Genomic DNA, 27,084 nt, shown 5'->3' with positions numbered 1-27,084 from the left:
TGGTACCACGATGGTTTACAGGCTGTGGATTTACAGTGTTGCATTCTGGGTACTGAATAAATATTATTTGCTTGCACCACATCAGGGGTGGAGAACATAAGGAGAGGAAATGAAACAGCAACGTCTTCACCCCCTTCAAAATAAGAGCATAAATATAAACATCTATCTACTTGAGGAATTGTTAACAGTCAACAATCAAAACTTCAACACAGATGTTGAACATTATTCAACTGAAAGTTTACAAAACAAGCAAGCAACGTTCCACTTTAGAATTTATCCAAATATAACGTATTTAGGGGAAGCCAAGTGTGCTAAATGTTTTTAAAGTTAACAAAAGTGCCATATGGAAAATTAACTCCACTTTTAGTGCATTAGCAGAAGCTCTTTTTTTGTTAATGCCTGAATTTAGTCATTTTAATTTGCTCCTTATCATACAATGCACTCGTCTCGCTCATGTGTATTGAGGCACAACAATGCCTCTGGTCTTCAGCAACGGACGGTCACATTGCTGAAGTCCACAAAAATTAGCTTCACTATTAGCGCATTAGCGAAAGTGTGCCCACCACTACTGTAAACGCTCAAACAAGAAAGAGACCATATGTCACCGTTTATAATTATATATATATATATAATTTAGAAAATTCTGAAGAAAGACAACAAACAGGTTTGATTTTGGTGGACTTATAAAACCTGCTTGGACTTGACAAAGCAACTCATACGAAACCAAGAGGACACACATTGTGTCTGACAGCATCTTTTTTTTTTTTTTTTAATTGGTTATCAGTCTGGAACGAGGCATTCTGGATCGGATGGTATGACTTGAATTTCATTAGTGTGTCAGCAGAGCAGTGCCTGCTACACTGGCTCCTTTGTTTCTGCCCAACAGCTCGACTTAAAGCGAGCGACAGAGGAAGCGAAGGGGAGAAAATCGGAGACGAACAGCAGAGTCACTGCAATACAGCTGATCAGTTGAGACTTGGATTTGAAAACACGAAAAGAGAGAAATCGGACAGTTGTAAAAGATTCGTCAGTCTGCCTACCTCTGTGGAGCCTGATGTTCTCCACAGCAGGGAGAGTGTTCCTGCGTGGAAGGGCAGACACCGCGGATGTCATCTCCCCATTCTGACTCCCAGCCGAGTGGGGACTCCCCCAGTTCCCCTCAGACCCCTGGTTAGGTTTAGGGGGCCTAGGTGGAGGAGCGCAGGAGGATTCAGAGCTGGATGGCGTCAGGGAGTTGTGGTTCTTGTCAAATGTCCGTGGGATCTGATAAAAGGAGCCGGGCGTGGTGGGAAAGTCATAATTGTCCGGCGAGCGCTCGTTGCTGTGCATGGTGGCGAGGGTGTTGCAGGGAGTTTTGAAGGTATACACCTCCTCGTTCTCAAAGTCGGGGTCGCCGAGGCTGCTGTGAGGTGGGGCCTCAGAACTGTAACCCCGCGGAAGGACGTAGCAGGCCTCCTGTGACGAATCGTCGTGCACGGACAGCTGATGCTTTCCTGGTTTGGGAAGGCTGTAGAAGCCGTGCAGCTGAGCTCCTGTGCCGTTTAGACAGTTTGAGAAGCCGTAGGAAAATTTCTGCACCGGAGAGTCGCTCCCCAGAAACGTATTGCTTCGTGTGGACTGAGAGAAACTGGCACTCCTGCAACACAAATATACACGTATGTACTCAGTCAATTTTCACTGTGCTCGAGTATATCCTCAAACATGTCACGGTTTAATAATTTAAAAAAACATATGGGCTGCACAATATCAGCAAAAATATGCTGGAGCAATGTCATTTGTTGAAAGTTGCTATGACAACAGTAACTGCTTTTAATCCAAATTCTGCTCTCTTTTCTATTATTTAATTGTTCTCATTATACCCTATGAGTTTGGTAACCAAAATTTATATCAGCACATGAACGCATGGCAAATGTATAACCGCTCCAGAAATATAGAAAATAAAAGCGTTATTTTGTAATTATGGTAACGCACATGATCATATTGTGGTTTAAAATACCATGCATCTCTACTATACATTTTCAATAGCAGTTTGGATTAAATGTAGTAACACAAAAGGCCAGCAGATGGCGGCAAAGCCCTTCACTGGAAACGAGCCTGACGGGGCTTCACAAACATGCAGCTGCAGCCAAAACCATTCATACCGCTGGTTTAAGACTGAGCAAACCATTAAAAGGATTTGATTTAAGTAGTGGCAGAAAATTGTTTTCCACTGACAAAAGACAAAGGTATATTTAGCTTTCAAAAAAACATTTTTAAAATAAACTAAACAAAAGCGGGGCATATAATGCATTGTTTTAATATTCCATCTCATTTACTCTCAGAAAAGCTTCTTGATTGGATGAAAGTTATTTAAAAATCAAAATTTGCCATTTTACAATTTATTACAATGTTTTCTATTAACATAAAAGTAAAAATTACTTTAAAAATTGCTTCTTGAGTCATGGTAAGTATTTTCTACAGTAATACAATGTAGAAATCATATACGTTTATATTTTACGGTCTGTAACTTTTACCATACAGTTTGCTGATTTATTTATTTTTCTTCAGTGCAAGGGAATAATGAATGAATGAATGAATAATTTTGGACTGGAATGAATTTAGCTCAACAAGCTTCATACAAGAATTGTTTAATTATTATTATTTTGTTTGTTTCCTATTTCAATCACATTTTTTACTTGACCAGGACAGAGAAGTGCAAATGCTACATGTTTCCCAGAGATTTTGAGTCTCAGATGGACACCCTGGGGACACGCCTCATTTACCGTCTCTCATTTGCACGGCTTGACCTTAAGTGTCAAACAGCGCTGCTCAACATTATAATAATACATTTCTGAACCTTTGTGCTGTAGTTCCACTTTAGCTGGCTTTTATATTTATAGTTCTTTTTCATACCAAAATCTGTAAGGGACTGCTCCTGGACTGTGATGGACTAATGACCTGCCCAGAGAATCCCCCCCATCTTCTACACTATGTGTTGACTGCAGCAGATAGAGACGTCGGCCCCCATGCGAACCTGATTAAGCAGGTATAGATAACGGATGGATGCTCGTGAGACCCTGGGATTTTCATCCTGACATGAATCATACCCTGCCACCAGATGCTTCTCTTAATTATCAGCCTCTTGATCCAAAACCTTCTGACAAAAATATGTTCCTCCAGCTGAAGAGATGGAATGTGAGGTTTGATTTTCTGAGTTTCACAAAGTCCCAGCGCGGCAAATTTGCATGCAAATCGTGCAGCTGAGAGCGCGGCTCTACCCTGCGAGAGCCTAAAATGTACAGAAAAGATGAATTGCCGCCTCGAACTCATTGATCATGTGCTGCACAGACTTTCTGCCGAATGGCGACGTGATTAAAGCTGCCTCAGAAACGGGCAGGATGGCAGGAGATGAGGAAACTCTTAATGCAAAACTCAGAAGTGATTTCATATAAACATTTGTTTCCTTTGTTCTCAGGCTCTGAGCGTAGCTGACAATCTGTATATGCAGTCTCTTGTCTGCACATGCCAAAAACTATTGCATTTTTATGCTACGCACACAAACCTCAGTCTGTTCCATTATGAGTTTGTTGAACTCTTAATAAACTTCAACATAAAACATGAAGAAATTATCATTAATTTAATATGTAAAAGAAATAGGGAGGAGTAGTTTTAGCACTTCTTCATCCTGTGTTGTTCTAAGCTGGCCTCTTTCTAACTGAGATGTTTTTTTGTTGTTGTTTTTCGATGAGGTTTGATTTTTTTTTTTTTTTAAATAATAAATTATAAATATTAATTGCTCTTTAAATGAGAAGACAAATGTTATTTTGTAGGTAAAAAGGGCCAAAAATGTCTCTTTGGATTGTAAAGTTGGCTGATCTCTGGGACTGGCCAACATAATGTACTGCTCTGCTGAGCGGAGGGATAATGCTGTCAACACCATGTTTTACTGTCAGTTTTGAAGACCAGATCTTCATTGAACAGATTCTCCCACATGAGGTGTCAAAGTTTGCAGCTGAAAGAAACTGGGTGCAATGAGTTTTATTTTGGGATATCAGCGTAAATGAGGCTGAATGGAAATACACATCAAACTTTTAAGCTTCCCATGTCTCACGCCTCCTATTGTTTTTTTTTATTATAACATTTTAAAAGAAGGAAAACTCAATCTACAAATATCACTGAACAGGCAAATATCTGTCTTTTAAATCTGTTCCGTTGTTTTATTAAGAACTGTAATCTGGGCACATAGTAGAATATAAACCACAAGTTTGCTTCCCCTCCGTCTTACAACACGGACTATTTTTAGAAGTACGAAGAGATCTCTTATCTCTTCTTGTTGGGTTCTCACGCGCAGCTGGATAACTCTTCCCCTGCAGCAGTAGTTTTAACCCTCGGGGGCTTCAGAGCAAAGGAAGAGCCGCAAACCTGCATGTTGACCTGCATCAATGGAAAACAGGAAACCGACACAGGACGTCTGAGGATCAGGACATTTACCGTGCACTCTCCGTCTTCCTGCTCATGCACTGGTGGAGGAGGAGGTAGTCCTGAGGAGCGCTGTTGGACAGGGAGCCGTGGTGCGAGTGGCGCACGGGCACGTCGAAGGTGAAGAGCACCGGCTGGCTGGAGTGGACGGGCGCCGATGACTTCCGCTCTCCGCTCACAGGAGCCATCGAGCCGGTGACATCTGCTCCAACAGATCTGGGCATATGGTGTAATCTGCTCTCTGCAGGCAGACAGAAATTGGAGTGATTGATTATTTACACGGCTGTCTTTTTGTTTTTTTTAACAGAACTCAACGTGCTGTGAAATGAAGAGCAAATTTATCAGTCCTCGCACAAATGGTTGCAAAACGTGTCAATCTTTGAATTCGAGAGAGCAGTTTCAAATCTACCGGAGAGTTTAGGGTTTTGCGATGCCTTGTACTCATTACCCTTTAGTCTGCACTCTAATCAATACAGGAGAAGGATCCGTCTCAAGGGAGAACAGAAAACAGCAGCCCTCTGCTTTTAGAGCTGCACTGAGCCCATCGGTTGAGCCGCACATGATCCAAGTTACACTTTGAAAATCAGGGTCAATGTACTTTGTTTGATTGTATTGAGCCGGCCGTTGCTTTGTGAAGACGGACAGAGTGACCAAGTCAGTCCCACCGTCCTATTGTTTCAGTGTGGCATCCCTGTTCTTTTTTTTTTTTTATTTGCTTTGTTTTGTTTGTTTTTTTTCCCCCACTGACTACAAAGCAGAGCCAAGTCCGAGATGGGGATGTTGGAAACGAACTGGGCGGAAAGCCAAAATGAGGACTTGCTCAGCATGTAGAGAGTGGGCGGTCTACTGATCCATCGACCGATGGTGCTGTGTGCAACAAGAGCTGAGGGAGACATGAAAAAAAAAAAAAAAAAAAGAAAGCTTAGCTGCTGCTGAAGCTAATTTTTCTCCTCCACTCTCCAGTAAATGCACAGAGAATATCAATGCAATGCCACCGACTTTCGCTGCAGTCGAAATATACTGGGCTTATAATTGATTTGTTGATTATTTTGTCACTTTAACCATTCAACCTATAAAAAGTAAAAAAAATAATAAAAAAGACAAAATATGAATTGAAAATTGTATAGTGCCTCATTGAATTTATATCTATTTACAACCTCTGATAAAACACAGTTTTTGTAACCATTTTCTCTTTAGAATGGAAAATATCGTCATCAAAACTTAACATGTGAAACATAAATAAAGCACAATTTACCTTTTCATTGTTTAGGAAACCATTTTAAAAGCACCTTCAAGAAGTACCGTGTATGGATTATCACATCATCTGGATCAACAGTGTCTGATGAACCATTGTTATTTTACAGCTTATTAGCAAAACAGAAAAAGAATGGAGCGAGCACTTTTGCTACATTTATGCAGAAAACCTGTCAAACCAACCAGCAACAGTTTTTTTCTTAAATTTCTGCCGCAGAATTTAAATCCAATTGGTTCTTCTGTTTCTATGCATAAAACATGAGTGAAAGTAAACTGATGAGGAGGACATATGTCATGTGTTGGGAACACTTTTTCTCCCCACGTTTCCTAAATAATTGTCACAAGTATAAGAGTAATCAAAAGAACAACAGAGTTTTTGTCTTTAATGAGGAAATAGTGGTGTTACTCAGCTAAAATCCTAATTTTATTGAAAGTAAACATCGACAAAACATTTTCCATTGTGGCCATAGTGTTCCCAAAGTAATGTCCTCTCTTCAGAAAATTATGTCTCAGTTCTTCTCAAAGTGAGACAGAAATGAATATGACTATTGTGAGTCGCTAGCCTGACCACAACTGAAAAGGAGATTATGTAAAAGAAGTGATGTCACATGCCCTTCAAAGAAGACCTTTTAAATTAGTTGCACAAAAATGTCAGTCTACCCTTTAAGAAGAATCAGTGGGTCATGATTTGAGCTGCAGAACACAAATGTGTTGTGTGAGCATCTATGTTTTCGTGTGGGACTGGCGCTGGGTGCAGTATTCTGGAGTCCCGTTTGCTGAATGAGGCCACATTCAGGCCTGGAGGGGAAAAAAAGCCTCTGTTATGAGGTCTCCAGGCCAGTGGACACCCGTGAGATGCCCAGGCCAACAGTCACACAGGCAGGGACTCCCCCCACTCCCCCCACTGCCCCCACCTCAATGATCCTCAATTGAACCATTGTCCTGAGTGATTCCATTCTCCCTGGGCTGGTTAGGCATCATCTCCTTTCTCCACAAAAAGCTTTGTAAAAGCTTTCATCCAGCGTGGTGAGCGTTAGCCCCTCTAATATGGGTAGATATATTGATTTGTTGTCAAAAGACAGACTCCCCCGCCCCTGCTGACATGGAGAGCTGCTTTGCAAAACAAAAGCTGTTTGTATTACTGAGCAGAATAAGATTACCCTAGGAAATTCCGTGAATGTAATCATTTCTTGTTGATTTGTGCGCAATAAATAATATTTTTTCTGGCTCTGATTAGCGCCAGAAATGGCTGTCAGAAGTGGAGCAAGATGAAAGATTACTGGTCCAGTCTGCTGATGGAATAGATGGCTCATCACTGACACTAATGGGCCTGATGATGTATGTCACCTCTGGGAAGCAACTCCACGAACTCCTCACAGTCATAACACCAGAATTCAGAAAGAAGCACAAAAATAAAAACAAAAACAAAACGATTCTCAAAGATACTCCCAGATGCATTTTTTTATATAAACAGTAGCACTCAACGTCCCTGGAAAGGTTATACATCATATTTTAGCTGATAAGGAAAATAGGATACAAACGACACAAACCAAAAAAGTTGTTGTTTTTTTCATACCAGGCTTTTCAGATCTATTCATATTAGGTTAACGTTTAATTGATTCACATTAGAACCAGCTACTTTTATATAACTTATTTTGATTTTATGTAATAACAGGCTAAGTTGTGTTATACACCAACCCAACTTGGTGCATAATCCTGAAGTGGAAGGAAACTGAAAAAGCTAAACAGTATATTATGTGTTTGTATTCATCCACCTTTGCTATGAGACCCCTTAAGGACAACCAACTGATAGCTGTCAAAAGTCCCTCAATTGGTAAATACAGGTCATCCACCTAAACTAAAAGGTCAAGTATGGAGAGCAATTAAATTCAATCTGGAGGAGCACCAGAGCTCTACAGCTCATATGGAAACATTTGTTGACAGGACAACTATTCGCAATACACTCAACAAAAATCTGTTGTGACTCCATTTGTGTTTACATTTCATGAAGGAGGAAGTAGCGCCATGTTTCTTCTTCAGAGGTTTTCATGTCGTTTTCTTCAGTAGCTCTTGGTGCAGCGCCACCACAGGCTGGGAGGTTTTTCAAAGGGTTTGGTTTGTTTGACAGTGAAAGCAAACCGCACCAGATGTAAATGCAACAAATGTTGCAACTTTGGTTCCCAGTTGAACTGATTTGTTTGTATAATTCCAGCAAACAGTAGTTCTACAAAGTATTGACTCAAAAGGGTTGAGCAAGCAAACAGATTTCCGTTTGTAAAAATATATATAAATCATGTAGAATTTCTCCTGTTACTTCACAACTGTATCTTTCAAATAAAACCAATTAAAAACACACTGAACATTGTGGTTGTAGCACAATAAAACCTGGAATAGTTAAAGAGGAATTTGTACTTATATTAGGGGCTGCATTTATTCTAAAACATCAGCAAGACATATACAAGAAATAAGTTAGTCTCACCGTGATCCTGATGTTTAAGCGAACATCAGGCATCAGCAGAAACGCCTGAATGGGCCCTTTTGGTTGGCAAAAAGAACAGCTATTCTAGGTCAAAGAGCTCCAAAGTTCATGAGCAATTTTCCAATCATGCTCCATAATATATCACCTTCTGTCTCATTGGCTCTGTGGCTGTAATCTAATAAAAGCTAGCTGCTGGTCTCAGGGGGCCAAAATTAGAAGTATGCTGCATCACTCATGACAAGAACATCTTTGTAGGGGGCTCATTTCCTCCAAGTCTGGCCAGAATTGGATGAGAACATGTCCTAATTTGATCTCAAAGAGTATGTAAAAATAGAAAAAGAAAAATCCACTGACCTATTGAAAGGAAAAGGAGGACGTTTGAATATTCTCATACAGACATACCTAATACCACATTCCATAAAATCTTAAATCGGGAAGATGTATTCAGTCCGATTGCTTTCAGTCTGAGTTCTACTAAAATGCAATTCCCTTAATGTTCTCTTACAAGATTGCATTTAAACATATAGTCTTAGGGTTCAAACAACTACAATGAGTGCTGCAAATTACCAGCAGTTCTTTCATGGCTCTATTGGGTGTTGGAGAGGCCGAGACACAGGTCATGCAATTTATGTGAAAGTACCCTTAGAAAAAAAATGGCTGCAATCTAGAACTGTGTGCTACCCTAATGAGTAGAGTACTAAACTGTTTTCACTGGTGATCCCAAGTGTACACATACATTATTAGTTATCCTAAATGGATCTGCCAGGCCTATTTCTACAATATATCAGTGTGTCCCAAAAGAGCAACTCCATTTGCAGGGGTTTGAGGTTAAAAAAAAAAAAACGATGCTAGACTTCTGCCAAGATGGTTCAGGTTCACACCAGGTTTACAGGAAGCAAAGAAAGTCACAAAGCTTCATCATGCTCAGTGAAAACGACAGAGATCATTTACAGGAGCCTCGCCTGATTGCATGCCCGCCTCTCAGCAGCATCATGTGAGCTCAAACGTTAGACCACCACGACATCAGTTTACCTCGATACGCCAGATTAATCAATCATCCAAAAACAAGCTTGTCTCCACGACGATGAATTACACTCGGGGGCAAAATGTAAAACAGCAGCTCATTTTCAGTGGCCTGACCTCATTACTGTAATGTACAAACAAGCAGAGGAATAAAAAAAACTTGAAGCTGTGCAACAGTGGGGGTATAAAAACATGGAAATGTTAGAGAGCTGTGCTGAAGGAAAACTGTTCATTTGACCAAAACAATAACTGAAATAAAGTACAAACTCTATTGGAGATGGCTGCTCCAATGCTAGCAGCTAACTCATCAAACCTCAAATATATTTTACTTTTATCATTTTATAAATAGGAATCAGTCGCTTTAAAATTTCAGCAATGCATGAAATACAAAAACACACAATGGAAATTATCTTACTGTATACCAAATGTAAACATCAGATTTGCACCATTTTTGTGTTGTTCAATCACAAAAAGCCTGAACCAAAGACAATGAAGTTTGTGTCCAATGCAACCAAATGTGAAAACGTTTAAAAGCAGAGTAGATACTAAAGCAGAGCACATGATCTTTATTTATAAAAGATGGTTAGATCTGAAACATGCAAAAATGCATTTTTACCATTTTTTTTTTTAAATTTCAGTTTCGTTAAAGAACCATGTGATCGAAGTACCACTGAAAAAACGAGACATTTTTGGCCACAACATCTATACTACCCAGACAGGTTCCTCTTTCATCGAAATTGCAACAAAATACTGTATTTCTTAGCAGGAGATGTTTTCAGCACACTACAAGAAGTGCTGAACTGTAATATACTATTTAGATACTGTGGATTTTTTATTTTTTAATTTTTTTTACAAATTCAATGGCCTGAATTTTTCTTTATTTCTTTATTATATCATAATCTTAAATATTAAACTTCAAATGGAAAAATATGTGTTTTTTTATTTCCTTTTCTGAGGATCAGACAGGAAAACAGACAAACTGAAGAGAAGAAGAAAACACAGGGAGCTGCACTGCAAAAGGACTGCTGACAACTAAAATCCTGGTCCCTTTGTGGGGATGATCCTTGTCTCCGAGTTCAAACAGCAAGCAGAAAGCAGAACAAAGCCCATGATTGACTAAACGAAGCTCCATTCATTAGATTGTGCTCGGGGCTGGGTCTCTCTGGGCGCAGACACACGCCACACAGCCCGCCATCAGTGTCTGATAACAACAGTGCTAACACCCAACAGCAGATTGGGAGAACCGAAAACATATGTAGCCGTGGATGCGTTTTCAGAAGCCATTAAGAAGGTATGAGACGACTTCAGCTGTCCAGTTTCTCTTAAAAACGGCTTTTCCTGGGTCTGAATTTGTTCAAAATTAATGTATGCGCGGCGTCTGCAAAAATTCTGTAACAACAAAAAGTGAATAATGTCAAATGAGTTGTCAAAAGAACCCAAAATGCATAGTCAAACCCAAACATAAATTGATCTGTATCTAAAGCTGTTAAGCTTATTGTTTTCGGTGGGCCGGCTGGAAGCTGCAACAATAAAACAACTGTCCTCAGACAGCTTCACAGCCGTAGAAACCTGACCTTCCAGTGCCATGGAGGCATTATTTCAACAAAAATCAATGCAGATAAAGGGCACTTTGGTAGGAGAGAAGGCAAGCTCTCTGTTGAAGAGAGACCAAGAAGCCTGTTGTGAGCAAATGTATAATGCATTTATCCATATTAATATTGTACAAGCATACATTTATTTACTTCATGTGGGTTCGAAGAACACTAGCTTCAAGGATTGGTTGGCCGTCATTTCAGTTTCAGTGTCCATTTTGTTCACAATCTCCGTCACAGTTACATCTCAATTTAAAGGATTTTTCCCAAAAAAACAAGACAGATTCTTGTGTCTTTTAATGCTGGAGGTTACTTTAGGCAAAGAACGGGACCTATGTGGAGTAACTAAGAGGAGCAGATAGGTTTACAAGCCACACAATTGCAAACTGTGGCATCGCAATGATTTATTTACGAAATAAACAAAGAGATCTATCAACTACAATGATTAAATGATGAATGTTAGAGATGCACAGAAATAAAAAAATCAATTGTTTTTTAACTTGATCAGCCATGATTGGAGACTTGCTAGTCGGAAACTCAAAAATGCAATCTTTAGTTTGTTTTTGTTAAGTGAACTCAGGATACTCAATCACTAAGAGGTAAGGCTAAAAGATAAGTGAGATGTTTAAAAGTCAGAGTTACAATGTTTTCTGCAGAAGCTGCTTCTTCAGTTGCTCTATTTTATTCCTTTGTGCTTTTAAATTCTGTTGCTCAACATACTGGACTTGGAAATATTGGTCATCTTTTTGGGGTTTATGCTGTAAGGCGCTTCACCCACTATGAAATACATAGAAAATGTTAACAGCTCCTGTGCTAACTGTGCTACTTGAAAATGTAAGATGCCAAATATAGCTTAACTAGCAATAATATTTTGTATTTGTTTTAAAATAACAGTGAAAGCCTTTTCCTGAGATACTAGATAATAATTAAGGACAGCTGACTGGAGAAAGGCACGGATAATAATCAGTCTTAAAGAAATCAGAACTGGCTAAACAGGAATTGGCGCCAGAAGGACTGAAAGTTCAGGTCGGTGCGTCTCTTGTACAAATGATTTAGTGTCGTCTCTTTCTCTCTATTGGTAGTAGCTGGTTTGGAGCCTCCATTTGAAATGGCCCAACTCGTATATGTGTTATTTGTGTGTAAAGAAGAAAAAAAAAAAGTCTTATAAGCAGAGCGGATTCTGTTTAACTTAGCATATTCAACCATGTATTTGATTTCCATCAATTTTCCCTTTTCTTGTTTAGCTCAAAAGTCAGATGTCAGGGGTTTTTTCTTGAGCATTTCAAAAAGAGCTTTGACCTTAAATGTGATGCCGGTGATAACCCAGTGATTTTCATTTAGCTTCGGGTCAAGACTCTGGGTTGGTCAAGTCAATATTTTGATGCACTGAGATTAACAGAAGCTCAGGCTTTATTCAGTTCTGCAGTGGGCAAGAATATTTCTGCCTGCCTGGGATAGATAACACTGAGTTTACAATTAGTTTACAAAAGCCAAGAGAACTTATCTTGATTTAATTGTGATTTTAATCAGCTTCATTCAGGCCATCAACTGAAATTAACTAGCACATGTTTACATTTGCACTGCTACCAATAATCTGCTTCTATATTATATTCACACTATTTATTGTGTAACATTTACATATATGTAGTACTTTGATCTTGTTACTGGTACATGTTTATAAGGTTATTTTATATTCTTTTCTAAGTTGCATTCTTGCAGACAGCAAAACATGATTTTCATTGTGGAACGAAATGTGTTTCTACTCCACACATGACCTTGAACTCTAACTAGGAAGTAACTCAATAAGTAGTAAGGATTAAACATATATGTCAGTAGGAAAGTTGATAGCGAGTCAGTAACAAATAAGTAAATAAATGGCTAATAAGTAAATGCAGAAAGTAGCAGAAAGTCACAAAATGTCCAAGTAAGTAAATTAGTATATGAATAGCAAGTAAAAAGCAAACAAATAGAAATGAGTAAGTATATGTAGGAAAGTAATAAGAAAGCAAGTAGTGAGCCAATCAGTAAGTTGGTAACTAATTAGTAAATAAGCAATAAGTAAGTAAAGAAAAGTAATAAAATAAGCAGTAAAAATGAATAAATTAAGTAAGCAAACAGCATATAAATATGTAGGTAAATAAAATTTAAAAATAAATTCAATTAGTTTCTTTAAATGTCTTAAATACGTGGCAGTTTTTTTCAGACAAGCCTGATTTAGAGTATTTTCACTGATGCCTTGAGTTCCTTAAAGCAGAGAAAAAGTGATAAAATAAGCATCAACATCTTTATTCCACAAAAGAGTGGTTCTTCATTTTTGTTGAAGAATGAAGATAGGCAAGATTAGAAGGGCCAATAAAACATTTCAGATGAAGTAAATAAATTGTTTCCTAGCACCACTGAGGTTATTTTGATACCATTTATTATTTCTCTCATCACAATCAGTTTAGATTTGACGCCGTTTTTGTTTTATCCTTAAAATCGGACTAAAAAACAGGTCCAAAAACATGACTGTCAGGTTAATTGGCCTCTCCAAATTGTCCCTAGGTGTGAGTGTGTGTGTGCATGGTTGTGTGTCCTGTGTGTCTCTGTGTTGCCCTGCGACAGACTGGCGACCTGTCCAGGGTGACCCCGCCTCTCGCCCGGTACGCCAGCTGGAGATGGACACCAGCAACCCTCCTGACTCCACTAAGGGACAAGGGTGTCAAAAAAATGGATGGATGGATGGATGGATAATTGAAATCATGATCAGGAATTTGTGGAAATGACAGAATTCTGATATGTAGTAGTTTAAAATGTATAACAAAAGTAAAGCCCTGGCTGTGTAGGATTTATGTAAATGACAGCACACCTGTGTGACACTCATCTCCACACAAACTACTCGATAACCGGCACACATGAGCCAACAACAACAGGATCCGTCGCTTCTTGTTTCTTCCTCAGAAAAACAAACAACAGGAGGACAATTGAGCAAATATAAATTCAGTTCCAGGGAAGAGAGCTCTATATTTTCTTTCCATGAAGTGCGAGACGTAAAAATATTTAAAAACAGATGACCTAATCGGCTGCGAAATTCTCAAGTGCGTGTTGTGGGAAAGCCTGTACATGTGTGGCAGAAAGTGAAACAAAGTGGAGCACGGCGAAAAGGACCAGAATGACAGAGAGGCAATTGTGTAACAATTAACTGTCACATATTGCTCTTGGCCGTCCTTCCTCGTCGCTGCCAGACGCAGCTTGCTAACGCAGATTAGGGCCAACTGAATGACAGAAGGTGAGGTTCACATCAAGGTGCTTATGTAACTGATGCTGGCAAAAATCCCTGCAGAATCCTCTGAGCAGCGCAGACGCTTCGGCCCTCTAAACCACGCCGTTGTCTAGTTGAGTCCGTTTACAACACATCTACACGTCCTGTTGGCACTGCAGCTGTGCACAAGGACAATTCATCAAACTTTTCAGGTTTTTGTCATATTACAACAAATTTCACGGTAGTTTGATGGGATTTAGGTGGTGGACAAGCAAAAAGTTGTACACAACTGTAAATGTAAAGAACAGGAGATTTATACAAGGTTTTCAAACTGTGCCTGCGAAGAAAAGTATTTCAACATTTGAAATGTAAAAATCTGCAGAATATGCCAATTGTTTAATTTGATTAATCGTCAGAATAATCGAAAGAGCAATCAATAACTAAAATAATAGTTTGTTGCCATTATGTTCTGCAGTCTCCAACAGGGTTTCTTCCAGGTTGCTGAAGAACAGCACCTCCACAGCATGATGCTGCCACCACCCTGCTTCTCTTTGAGTATGTAGTGAGTTAGTAAGTAAGTAGCAAGTAAATAGAAACGACTAAGTATATATAGGAAAGTAATAAGAAAGCAAGTAGTGAGTCAATCAGTAAGTTGGTAACTAACTAGTAAATTAGTAATAAGTAAGCAAAGAAAAGTAATAAAAAGCAGCAAAAGTGAGTAAGGTACATAAGTAAGTTAAGAGATAAGTAAATTATCAGTATATAAATGTGCAGGTAAATAGATGCATACATAAAATGTAAAAATAATTTTAATGAGATTCTTTAAATGCCTTAAATACATTACAGTTTTTTTTTTATTCAGACCAGCTTGATTTAGAGTATTTTATAGTCTTTAGTTTTTTGATGTCTAGTTTCACATGTGTTCCAATTTCAGCCTTGTGTGAGCAGTGTACTCTCATCTACTCCTCTAAACGGCACATGGCAAACCACAAACACTCTTCTCACGGTAATGTCTTGGGAGGATTGGTGTTCCATATTTTTTTCAATTTTTCACGATGGATTGAAGTGATTTACGTTGTAGCCTAACTGTGCTCAGATCTGGTGTGTTCCTGTGTTCTCGTGATGCCGTTTGTTTCTGGATAAATGAGTGAAAGGGGCTGAATATTAAACCACAGATATATTTTACTTGTAAAGACAATTCAAAAACATGGGTGATTTTACCACCAGTTCAAATTTACATGCTATCTTTACATAGTCTTGCATTTGAATACTTTTAAATGGGACATTTTCTGCATAAATGTCAAAACACTTCTTCACTTGCCTAGCTATCCTTCTTTTCAGCATATTCCTGTTTATGGGGCCCCACTTTACCATTTTGAGAGAAAATGACTATCACTGTCAACATGTATAATTTCCATAAGAGGAACTAAAGTCTCACGTTTTTAAAGTCTCGTTTGTTTTTCTTTCAGAGAGGGAATTCCCAGAGCGTCTGATGACACAATCACTCCGATCTACAACCGACTCTTGTATCTCTTAGCTTGAAAAAAAAAAAAGGTGTTGAACGTGTTTTATTATTTGTGTAAATAACACCAACATATCTGATGGATAGAGTCAGAGAAAAACAAGCAGAGGATCCTGCATCAGCTGAGGAAATGCAACCAAAACCAGTTTAGGCGCCGCTGTGTGAACGACACAAACAGCTTGAGTTCATCAGATAGAGAATCCTTCACACGTTCAGCTCTGGAACGCTGCATTCGTAACAGAAGGTGTTTTACTAGTCTGAGTGGGAAGAGACATTTTCCAAATGTGATGAGAATTTCCACACCCCGAGAACTGCTTCATCAGTTGATCAACTCACACATTTGTACCACTTTTCTCAAATATTTGCTTTGTACCAACCAACCGACCAACCAAAAAAAAAAAAGCAATTATTGTTGATGAAACTATTTAACTATATCTATGTGCATTTGTTCCTAGTGTGTGATAAACAGCCTGTTAACTCTCATAGGAGGTAGGTAAATCTTTTTCATCAACATGACTGTCAGCAAATCGAAAAAAAAAAGAAAAAGAAAAAAAAACAAAAACAAAAAAAAAAACAAAGCAAAAAAAAAAAACCACAGGCCCAAAAGGCCTGTTGTGCAATGTAGGTCTGTGAAGGAAGATGCGTGTTGTTTGGACCCCTTTTAAGATGTTTGTGCTGTTCATACGGCAACTGGCAGGCAGAAAATGGAACAGAAAAACAGGAAGACAACACACAGCTCTCAGAACACATTAAAGATCATGCAAACCAGACCAACTGGCCTGAATGATCTCATAAAACTGCTGCTTTTATGTTGTTTTACATAAGATGCAAGTCTCCGTTAGACTCCACAAAACAGCTCAAGCCATTTGGTCTTTGACTGGGCCGTTCTGTCACTGAAAAATAGCTTGATCAAAGCCATAACTCTGATCAGGTCCCAACCCTGGGCCTCTCGTCAGCCTCTCTGAATAATGTTTTCTTTGTAGAAGTGCACCGATTGCAGTTTTCTCGTCAATCACCAATATGTAAAAAGCCGGATCTGTCGATTCCAATTTTGGCAGATACCAATTTTTTGTAACTTACAATATCAGGTGTTATAAGGTCACTGTACACATGTGAACATAGCAACAAAGTTTCTGAGTTGGCCACAGTGGGTTGACCATAGTTAAAGTTGGATGTCCCAATGTGGCCAGGTGGGCGGATCCGTCTCTCTCACAGCAAAGCAAAAGAGGACAGGGGCGGATTTTCATGTTTTTGCAGTGGTAGATATGATCGGATGATAAGATTGATTTTACATGCAAGTATTGGCCAACCGTTGATCACCCAGAATTAAAGAAATTAGAGCTTATTTGGACAGTCACATTTTTGTAAGGCTTACAGTTTTTCCACATTCCTTCCATCTTCAGATAGTGGTTTAAACAGCGCTCCAGAACTACGGAGATTAAATTAAATAAAAATTGGTTCTGTTTACTAACCGGGTGACTTCTGAAGGCAATCGATTGCACTCGGTTTTATTTATTAGTATCAGATTTAACAGAAACTGAACACACGTAAATGCCACACATTAACTGGAAATAAGACAGAGTTAAAACTTTCTTCTTTCAAGTAACCTCAAAGTGCGTCTCACTGAAATACTATTAGGTTTGGTGTGATGAAAGTATGCCTCGTGTTTTTCTTAGTTTGATCCTGGAGGCACCAACATGCTGGAAGGTGTTATTTTTGCCTAGAAAGCAATGCTTTCGATTTTCAGAGAAGGACATGCTTAAACAGTTGCCCATTTTTAGCTTCTCTATTTGGATTTCATAGACGCCGAAAGAGCGAATGAAGATGCATTTAGATAACAAAGGGGCTCAGACAGAACAGAACTTCACAGAAAAAGGAACTGCATGCTTCTGTGAAAGCAGAGCTTTATAACAAAAAGTGCTGTACATGACGTTCAAATTATGATGACTTGTGCAGTTGTCGTCATAATTAAAACATTCCCCTCCATTCTCCAAGTCGTAGCCTGCTAGCTACAAACAATGCAGTTCAAGAAGTGTAGTAGGACATTGCTAATTGGCAAACATGGTCCCAAGGGAAAGCTTTTGTGATCATTAAGACTTCATAACAGTTTTTATTTTTTGGTATACACCTGGACATATCGCATGTTACAGATGATCAACCATGTGCACAGAGATTAACGCTCACCAGCTGTCAAATGGCGGGAAAACAACAACATGGAAGAAAAAACACTGCAACAGCGGCTGATTTCACAAAATACGGTTCAAGGTTCGCAAATGATTACAACGCTCAAATTAACACTGATGGCAGAGGAATTAACTGACACTAATCCCAGGTTTTATGAGGGAAAATAGCAGTTAGCATGCTAACAGCTAAGGTAAAAACATTCCCGCATGGAAATAGCATTAATAATAAGCACTTCCATTATCATTTATGATGCCAGGAGTACACTCACCAACAGTGTTGGGGGAACAAGGCACTCTAAATATTTAACAACTTTTACATCATCAAACTAACATGTCCACACTGGAACGGTCAGTCTTCTTACACATAAGCAACAAAAATCAGATGCTCACTATGAGAAAAGAAAATCAGTAATTGGGTCTGTCACAGGGAGATGTTCCAGTCCTCTCAAATAAATACGGATAAAACCCAAGTGTCCGAGTGTTACCACGAGGTTATAAATGTGTTGTTTAACGTAGGCATATGGGCCAGCTGGTATGAGACTCTCACAATATGACAAGCTTGACCAAAATATTATGGTTTCATAATATTTATACCAAAAGTCAAAACAAAAAGTGTATAATGTGATTTAATTTCTGTTACTGAGAATATAAACATTTTATTTTTATGTACACTCTTACTAACACCTTGTAGTTATAACATTTTTACAATTTTGATTATTTATGTTATTGTCATGAATAATTTGAGTAATAAATTAAGAAAAAAAAAACACTTCATGGTACCTCTCTCTGTTCCAATAGACTAGTTAACTAGAGTGACGTCTGGCGCTCCTTTAGTTTGTCCACCATTGCCATCTGTGTTTTTCTTGACTATAAATATTTCCAAAGAGTCAAAAGTGAGAGAAAAGCCTTTTTTCAGCCAGCTGATCAGCAGGGGCAGAGGAAGGAAAGAGTCAGCTCTTTTGTTTTCATGTCAATAAAAAAAACTTAACCCCTTTCTTACGGTATGATGGATTCCATTTTTTTTATTTTTTTTATTTTGAAATGCAAACTTTTTAAAAGCATATCTTGATATTGGTAACTGGTTCACCCCTAGCTTACAGCATAAAAACAGAATTTAACTTCTTTAGCGGTTACTATCAATTTTATCTCATCAACAAGATTCTTTGCTTAACTGGTTACCTTGGATTAAAGATGAATAATGATATAATAGTTTCATTTACCTCACCCGAATTGTATTTTTCTAACTACGACGAGCAGAAGGCCCCTTACCGTGAGTGTCGTCCGACTGGTTGAAACCACACAGCTGGCAGATGGAGCGGACCCACTTGTTCATCTCGTCCTCCGTCTCGGCGACGAGGTAAAAAGTGCGATCGGACGTCTTGATGTCGAAGACAAAGCTGTCCTGGAACTCCTTCCTCTTGAAGGTCAGGCCAGCGTCCACCTGCTCGCAGCAGTGCAGGTCGATGACCCGGATGGGCTTCTTTGAGTGGTCGTTCTTGTAGTACTCGAGAACATCAGGGTCTCCGCTCATTCGGCCACTCCGAAGTATAAACCAACGTTTCTTCCATGCCTGGAATTTAAAAACGGTAAGAGTGAAACTTAATTATCCCAAAAGAACTTCAGCACGGTCATTTATCAAAGCAGCATGTTTTTATTGTGAGGATTTCAAGAAATAAACAACTGTGGTTAAGTTCAGTCCTTACTGTGCAAAAGGTGAAAGTGTTGCAATGATAACAGTCTCAACAGCTGGACGTGTGATCTGGTGTTTACTGTTGATCAAAAAGACCGAGGAGGAAAGTCTGCCTTTTTAAGCACATGTGGTTGTGTGTGGTTGGTGTCTGTCTAAGCGGCTGTGAGAGGAAGGGGGGGGGGGACTAGCAGGTGTTTACTCCCTCCCAACGTATTTCCTGTGCAGATATCCCTCTCTGAGCGAAGAGAAGCAGCGCTGCTCCATGACAGCTTCACTGAAAGACTGCAGACTCCTTCCGCTAGCAGAACAGGACAAAAGACGATTCTCTGCTTCATTCGAATCCAGTCGTGTCAGCATATGGTGGCCAAACGTTTATCTCGGATAAACAAACCGCTCCTTATAGAGGAACATCCATATAAATTAGAATATCATTGAAAAGGTAATTTCTTTCAATAAACTGAAAAAAAAAATGTGCCTGATTGCGATATGATTTATAAAACCCCAAATCCAGTTTTGTTTTCTTGTTGTTTTTTCAAAGAAAATTACAATAATAAACCACTAAACCACAAGTATGCATGCAGGGCTGGATCCAACGGATGAGATAGAAGAAGGAGTTAAATCCATTTCCTCTCTCGCTCATAAAGGGCAAGGATTATGATCTCTCTCTGCCTGGTTTTCTAACTATATGTGAAGACAGAGATTTTATGAGGCATGGCAAAAGCAAATGAGGTGGATTAGAAGCGTTATTACAACTAATGCTCTCCTCCAGGACATGTTACTGTGCAATATGGTCTCTGCAGCCTGGAAATTGAGCTGCTAGCAGGTCATGACAGTCAGAACTTGCCATGCAGCAAGAGTCTTCAGTCAGAGGTCTCTTCAGATTAACTGCAAGACTGACTGCTACCAGAGATCTGTCCTGCCTTCGGCACCAACATCCACAATGATTCCACCAGATCATCAATGGCAACTTCCACAAGGAGAGTAAGCCACAAAAGGTCATTTCCAGAGAAGTTCTCTGTTAACAGATTGCTCTACCAAAGCAAATTAACAGATAAATTTGTGGAAAGAAAAAAAATTGAGTAAAAGGAACAAACAGGAAAAACTGTGGCCTCGAGAGTACTGTGAAGTAAAGCCTGTTACAGTACACAGATCAAAGTCAGCGCAGAAATTTGTAGAGCATTTTCATACTTCCCTCTACTGGCGCGCTTTATAGAGAGGCTGATTTCATTTTCCAGTAGGATTTGATACATGCCCACAATGCCAAATGCACCAAAACCAGCATTAATGACCACGTTATCAACTGTGGTCATTAGTGTGGTTTAAGTCGGGTACATTTTAAGAAAAATGTAAACCACATTGAGAATCTGAGAATTGTCAAGAAGAAATTGAAAGGCACAACAAAGCAGACAAACCAAAGGCCACCATTAAACTAGAACCACAAGCTGATTTCCAACCTAGTATTGAAAGCATAAAGTGTTCACAACACAGACATGCTTTTCACAAGGCCAGCATTCATTCATTAAATCCTTTTTTTTTTATTGTTCCTTTCAATGGTAGAGACACGTCCACTAATATGCCAATAGTGGTGCTAATTTTTGCCGACTTTGATTAGCAAAATACAGAGCATTCAGCTTCCCCTCAACTAACATTTCCAGATAAATTCTAAAGTGTAAATTTAATTGGCTGTTTGTAAACTTTCACATGAGTAAAGTTTGACATCTGGATTGAAGTTTCGGTTATCAGTAATTACTAATTCATTCACGCCGCCTCCACCCACTTCAACCACACCAGTTTTGTTTCTTCTCCTCACCCTCCCTCTTTCCGTCTCAAATAACATAATTTCAAACAAAATAAAACACAGACAGTAGAGAACAAAATATAGAGGTAAATATAATATCTAAGGGCATGTGAATGTAAAGACAAAATTAAATTTGTGCACAGGGGTTGTAGTTTTTTTAAGGGCAGATATAATTTAAACTGAAGTTAGCGCTTTAGCATTAGCTTCCACTATACACAGTGTTGGTGTTGCGCTTTAACGATAGCGGAACCAACGGTTATGATTCCTGCTTTAGGGTTAGCGCAACTACGATTTGAGTCAGCAGTTGCCCACCACCGGTTCTTTTCCAGATTATCTGAGACACTAAATTTTGAGTTTTAATGAGCTGCAAGCCGCAATCATCCAAACGAGCAGTAATAACTATAAAATATATCCATCTATGTGTAAATCAATCTACATCGTTTTTTTTGTATTGAATATATTGAGTCACTCCTGCTTCAAACCAAGAACACGCCTGTATTTGATAATTAGACGGGCGCAAATGAAGAAGAGCAGCCTTCCATACTTAAGCTCTGCATGGTTTTCCTGCAGCCATCTAAAGAGAGAGTCTGTTCTCTGTACTGCGACACAAAAGAGGAAGATAGACCAGGAAGGGAAAGGGTCGTAAAGGAGTGTTAAGGGGGGCTGTTGGACAAATGCCAGGGATGCACTTCCAGCAGGCAACGTCTCACATGGAGGCTGCTGACACACAGAATCCTGCTGGACCCCCGTCTCTCCCTCCGTCAACACTGACACTGCCGTAAGGCTAATGCCTCCTCTCCCTCACCTCCCCCCCCAAAAAAACCACCCTGCAAATATGATATTCCTAATCTCTTCTGGAAGTATGAGCACAAATTTGTTCTATTTTGGGGGCCATTAACCTCAAGACGCAGAGATGAATGAGTGATGGCTGAGAAAGCTTCCCCAGCTTCACTGCTCTGGTAATGTGTCTATCGGCAACCTGTCACCATCTGTAGCAGCTCACAGGGACACCAGGAAAGACAAGAGCGGAATCCTGTATTTTCCTATCTATGTTCTGATGGAAAACATTTAAAAGCTACAGGAGACTAAGCTGGCAGGGTGTATTCGCAAGTCTGAAAACGCACGAGAGAAGAAATAAATGAAGGAAACGGAAGATGTTTGTTCGATACTGAGGATTGACTTACAGAGCAAGGCAAAAGGAGTCTGGATGGCTCCCTGGATTCGCTCTCTGTTATGTGGATTTACTTCCACCTGGCTTTAACAGAAATAGGATGAAAGTAGCTGCCATCAAGTAACTTTTACCCAGATACTAAAACAAAACATGTATCTAGAATACCAAAGAGTAGTGAGAGGTAACAGCGTGTCAGACAGGAAAGTCCGATTTAGCTGATGACTATTTAATGTTAAAGTATAAATCCAGGGCTAAATGGGTCTTTTAGCAAAGCATTATGAACATCCTTTTGAGAAATGTTTTGGCCGTTTCAAATAAAGTCATACTAATATTAAACTGACTGCCTGATTTGGTTGTGATTATGTTTTGACCATTTTCACTTTGACATTTTACCTCAACTCAGGTAAGAAAATAGTGATGCACCAAGTCTATATAAACATGTATGAAAAACATTAAAACTATAATCTTTCTTTAAAAAGTTATTTAAAAAGTTCTTAGGGAAATACCCCAAACTACACCAGCTCATCAGAGAACTTTATGTACAGCCAAGGAAAATAAGAGGCTTGATTAAGGCATGCTTTCATTGCTGTGTCCAGGCAACAATCCCAAAATTGTTGAAATTAAATTGGCACATTTAAAAAATAAATAAATGTTTAGTATTGTCCCCCGGGCTATTAAACTCTGTCTGCATCTTAAGGCCTAAATTTTCCAAACAGGAACAGTTTGGAGACTCCTCCTACAGGCAAAACATTAACAGACATTCATCTACTACAGTTACGCACAATCAAATAACATTTAACTATATATTAAACTAAAATTCAAACTTTTGTGCCCACGAATATTTTTGCCGTATCCATGCATGTCCTTCTTTTAAAACACAGCCCATTACAGCCCTGGTAGGACCTGCTAGGTGGTTATCAAAACATAGCACTTCATACAAGTACAACACAACAAAGCAACATAGTTCTATTATACTTCTAAGATTTCATTAAACCCAAATAATGTTTTACATTGCTACGTTGTGTGTTCATACTGTGTACAAACTACTTAAGCCATACCCAATAACAATTGGCACCAGGGTTCCTGACCAAACTCCCAATTACAAGCATTTCATGTAGCCGCAATTTGCACAGCCAGGTTTTTTTTTAATGATGCATGGTTTCATTTGAACACGTTGTCAAACATGCCTTGCTTATTGCTCTCGCTTTTTCCTGACAAAGCTCCAGGACTGCTCCAGATAAAAGGAGACTGCACGTAGGGAAGCAACGCTCACAATCAACCTGGTTCTAGGAAAGAAGGGCGGCAAATTCATTACAAAGAAAATAGATTAAAAATACATTTGTTGCCAACACAAAACAAAACAAAGCCAGAGCAGGAAGCTTGAAGTAGTACTCAAAATAAAAAGAAGCCAAATTGGACTCTCCTAAGAATAGCAACCTCCCATCTCTTCTAACTTACTGGCATTGCTGAGTGTTTTGCCTTTTATACTGACATAGATCATGTACACTGTTGCCTCCTCAGCAAGAATAGCAGCTATTGGCTCTCCTAAAAGTAGCTGACATCATCACCTAATTTGCATACTAGGCTATGTGTGAACCAGGCAGCAGTAGAAAGGAATATCAACACCGCCAAGACAGAAATAAGGGTTCCAAATATGTTTTGAACTATGTGAAATAATTCAATGACATAAATAGTTTCAATGACATAAATAGTTTGCCTGAAACCACACTACATGAATCGGTTTACAAAAGACAGTAATCACAGGCACACACAGCAGAGGTGAGACAGTGACTGAGGCTGTGTGTGTCGAGTAACTACGTCACCATCAGCTGTTAAAATGATGTGTACATAAAAATGAATTCACTTTTTCAGCTCGTTGTGACAACAATGCTCCTCCATTTTGCCGTTTTCAACCGTTTCTAGGGGCGTTGCAGTGAAAAGTAGTTTGCACGGTAAGCTTTGCAGACTTGCAGTTCCACCAAGTGTTTGCTAATTGCTGCTGCCGCCTGCTGTGTTTTTGGTTAGGAAATAATATTATAACACAATATAAAGTTTAAAAGAGATGATTTTGCATAATAGCCTAAAAGTTCTTTAACCCTAACCCTAATAAAAATAATTTAAAAAAATTCAACATTTGCCCCTTTATTAAACACCACCTAAAAATATTTTACAAATATTTTGGAATGCATTACCTCCTTCACAAATAAATGTTTATTTATTCAAGTCTTAACTTGAATCTACATAAACCCCACTGTAATTCTACTTTTCCACAGTTGTTTAAGTCAGCGACAGTAATGTTGTACCTGTTTACATCGTCTTTGTTTCCAGGAAGTGCAGGTCACGATCTTATCTGCAGTGTGTAGCTGATGCGACCCGAGGTGTTGGGGTACGCCACTTCTTGTTTTATTTCAGACAAAATGATTCGCTGATAACAGCTACTAACTTCTGCATCAGGAAGTAACATCAAAAAAAAAAGTGATGATGCGTTTAGCAAGATATGATTAAATGTTAATAAATGAATATATTGTGAATAAGTGTGGGAGGGTAGTAAGGAAATCCACTAGCCAGTAAATTATAATGGTGTGGGATGTAGCGCAACTCATTCCAAAGAAGTAATAATACTCATTGAGTTTCCACCAAAAACACAAACATGGCAACACGCAAGACCAAACACAGTCTTTAATAATATGGTTCCGGTCTTAAGGATTTTGTAATTCAACATCGAGAGAAATGTAAGCGTCATATAGATGTTTTGCCTTTTCTGGAAAAAAGGAGTGCTTCACTTAATTGAAAGCTGGAGCGCTGCCCAGTTTAAAGAGGTCGTCTCAACCCGGCTGGGTTATTCCTGGCATCCGTCAGCTGTGGCCGGGGGTATTAGGCTTTCAAGCTAAAATTTCTTAGCGGATTATGAAATATGACAAAACTAGTCACCGTCTCTAGTGAACTCATTCCAGAAGGTAATCAGTTGCAAAATCCACCTTTATGTGCAGCTTAAATTTGAGAGAACTTCCCTGGTAGAGTGGATCATGAGGGAGGAGGACAGAAGAAAATGAGCAAACCCACCCACAGCCTGTCCTACAGAGCATGTCTGAGCCTATCGATCACTGTCTAAGCACTGGGAAGTAAGAGCTGAAGCTGTAAAACTAGGCTGAACTCTCCACTCGCTCCCCTCCCCCTGCCATGGCTTTGGTGTAAGCTACAGCGCTGTTCAGGGAAAAAGAAAAAAAATTTAGGGGGGTGGCTAGAAACACTGCCCTTGATAACAACTGGACTGGACAGTTCTCAGGAAAACAAACGAGCGTTGAACCGATTACAACAAAAACGAGGCAGAAATCCAAGTAGTCACTGCAATATAGTAAGAGCAACACATTGCAAACCACAAAGGACGTGTTGTAACTCTCATATACCAATGTTTGCTCATCATATTACACCATTTTCTCTCCACAGAGGCGATAAATTAAAAAAAAAAGAAAAAAAGGTTAACCCCAAACTAAAGACACAGCATCAACGCAAACCTGTTTCTATGAATGCGAGTCAGAGAAAATTCTTGAAAATATAAGATAAGGTTATAATGGGTCTTAACTTAAGACATAAAAAAGAGAAAGGATTGCCTGTCGACAGTGAGAGAAGAGCAGCCATCCGCATCTATGGGCAAGGAGCATTTAGTCCCCTCAGTCTTATTCAATCATCCCATGAAGGCTTGATCTCACCTTTTTCCAACCCGCTTGTCCCGTGCCGAAACGAGCCAGATACACAGAGACTGTAGCACAGCACAAAGGACAACATATCTGCATCTATTTTAGATGCCTGGGAAGGAAAGCATCTAATAACAAAACCATAGAAAACATTCCTCTGGGCAGGCTGCTTACTAAAAATAAGATCAAAACTGGTTCATCTGGCCAGTTTCTTTTGTTTCTTCGGATGTTGATTGTTTTTCTATTTTTGGGAGAAGGAAAAACAATGAATCGGTAGGAGAAACGTCAACAATTCAGAAAAGTGACAGTTTTTTTAAGTTTTCTAACAACACGTTGGATCCAACCCACCGCAGGGAGAGTCAAAGACTCTTGTTTATTTGCACCACGTTTATCACTCTTCCACCGCAAAAACCCAACTAATCAAGTTAGTCACGGCCCAAACAATTAACCAAGATGTGTCCTTTTACTAGAATAGAGAAATGTGTGTGTTTAATAGTAGGCTGTGTCAACAGGCGGGATGATGGGAATCAGCCGACATGTTTTTAAAATGTCTGTGAGCAAACATCCAAGTTAAACAACAGTGTTATTCAGGCTTCAGGGTAGAACAGTCTTGTTTACCTCTGGCACTATTAAAGCAGCAGGGGGAGGAGTCAGCAGGTTGTTGTCTTTGACTCTGCTTCCCATAGATCATACCTGTCGCTGCAGCGCGCGCGCGCACACACACACACACACACACACACACACACACACACACACACACACACACTACACAGCTGCACAAACACTGGCACTGTAGATCTGTGCCATAGCCGTGCAACCACCTCACCTGTAGACATCTGCTTCCCTAAGAGGCCATCTTTTATTTCAGGCACATTAGCGCTGACTGACGGACATCTTTTGAACCCGACACCTGCTTCATCCTTGGCGATGATGACATCACTTCTGCTGCTTTTAACTGTTTATTGATCCAACCATGCG

General features: G+C 39.3%; 1 protein-coding gene across 2 annotated transcripts in view; it reads right to left on the bottom strand.

The window, feature by feature from the left end:
• The window catches only part of gab2 (GRB2-associated binding protein 2), a 46,276-nt gene that overhangs the window by 6,268 nt on the left and 12,924 nt on the right, over nt 1-27,084 (bottom strand). For both annotated transcript variants that reach the window (XM_081614396.1, XM_008426405.3), the window contains exons 2-4: nt 19,022-19,322; nt 4,471-4,699; nt 1,041-1,636 (exon numbers count right to left, since the gene is read on the bottom strand). In XM_081614396.1, coding sequence (XP_081470522.1) covers nt 1,041-1,636; nt 4,471-4,699; nt 19,022-19,322 — 1,126 coding nt within the window. The remainder of the gene's footprint in view (nt 1-1,040; nt 1,637-4,470; nt 4,700-19,021; nt 19,323-27,084) is intronic.

This window comes from Poecilia reticulata, chromosome 13, assembly GCF_904066995.2.
Source record: "Poecilia reticulata chromosome 13, P_reticulata-male-v2, whole genome shotgun sequence".
NCBI classification, from domain to species: Eukaryota; Metazoa; Chordata; class Actinopteri; order Cyprinodontiformes; family Poeciliidae; genus Poecilia; species Poecilia reticulata.
The sequence above is the reverse complement of the archived record's forward strand: the minus strand, read 5'-3'. Positions and strand labels throughout refer to the sequence as shown.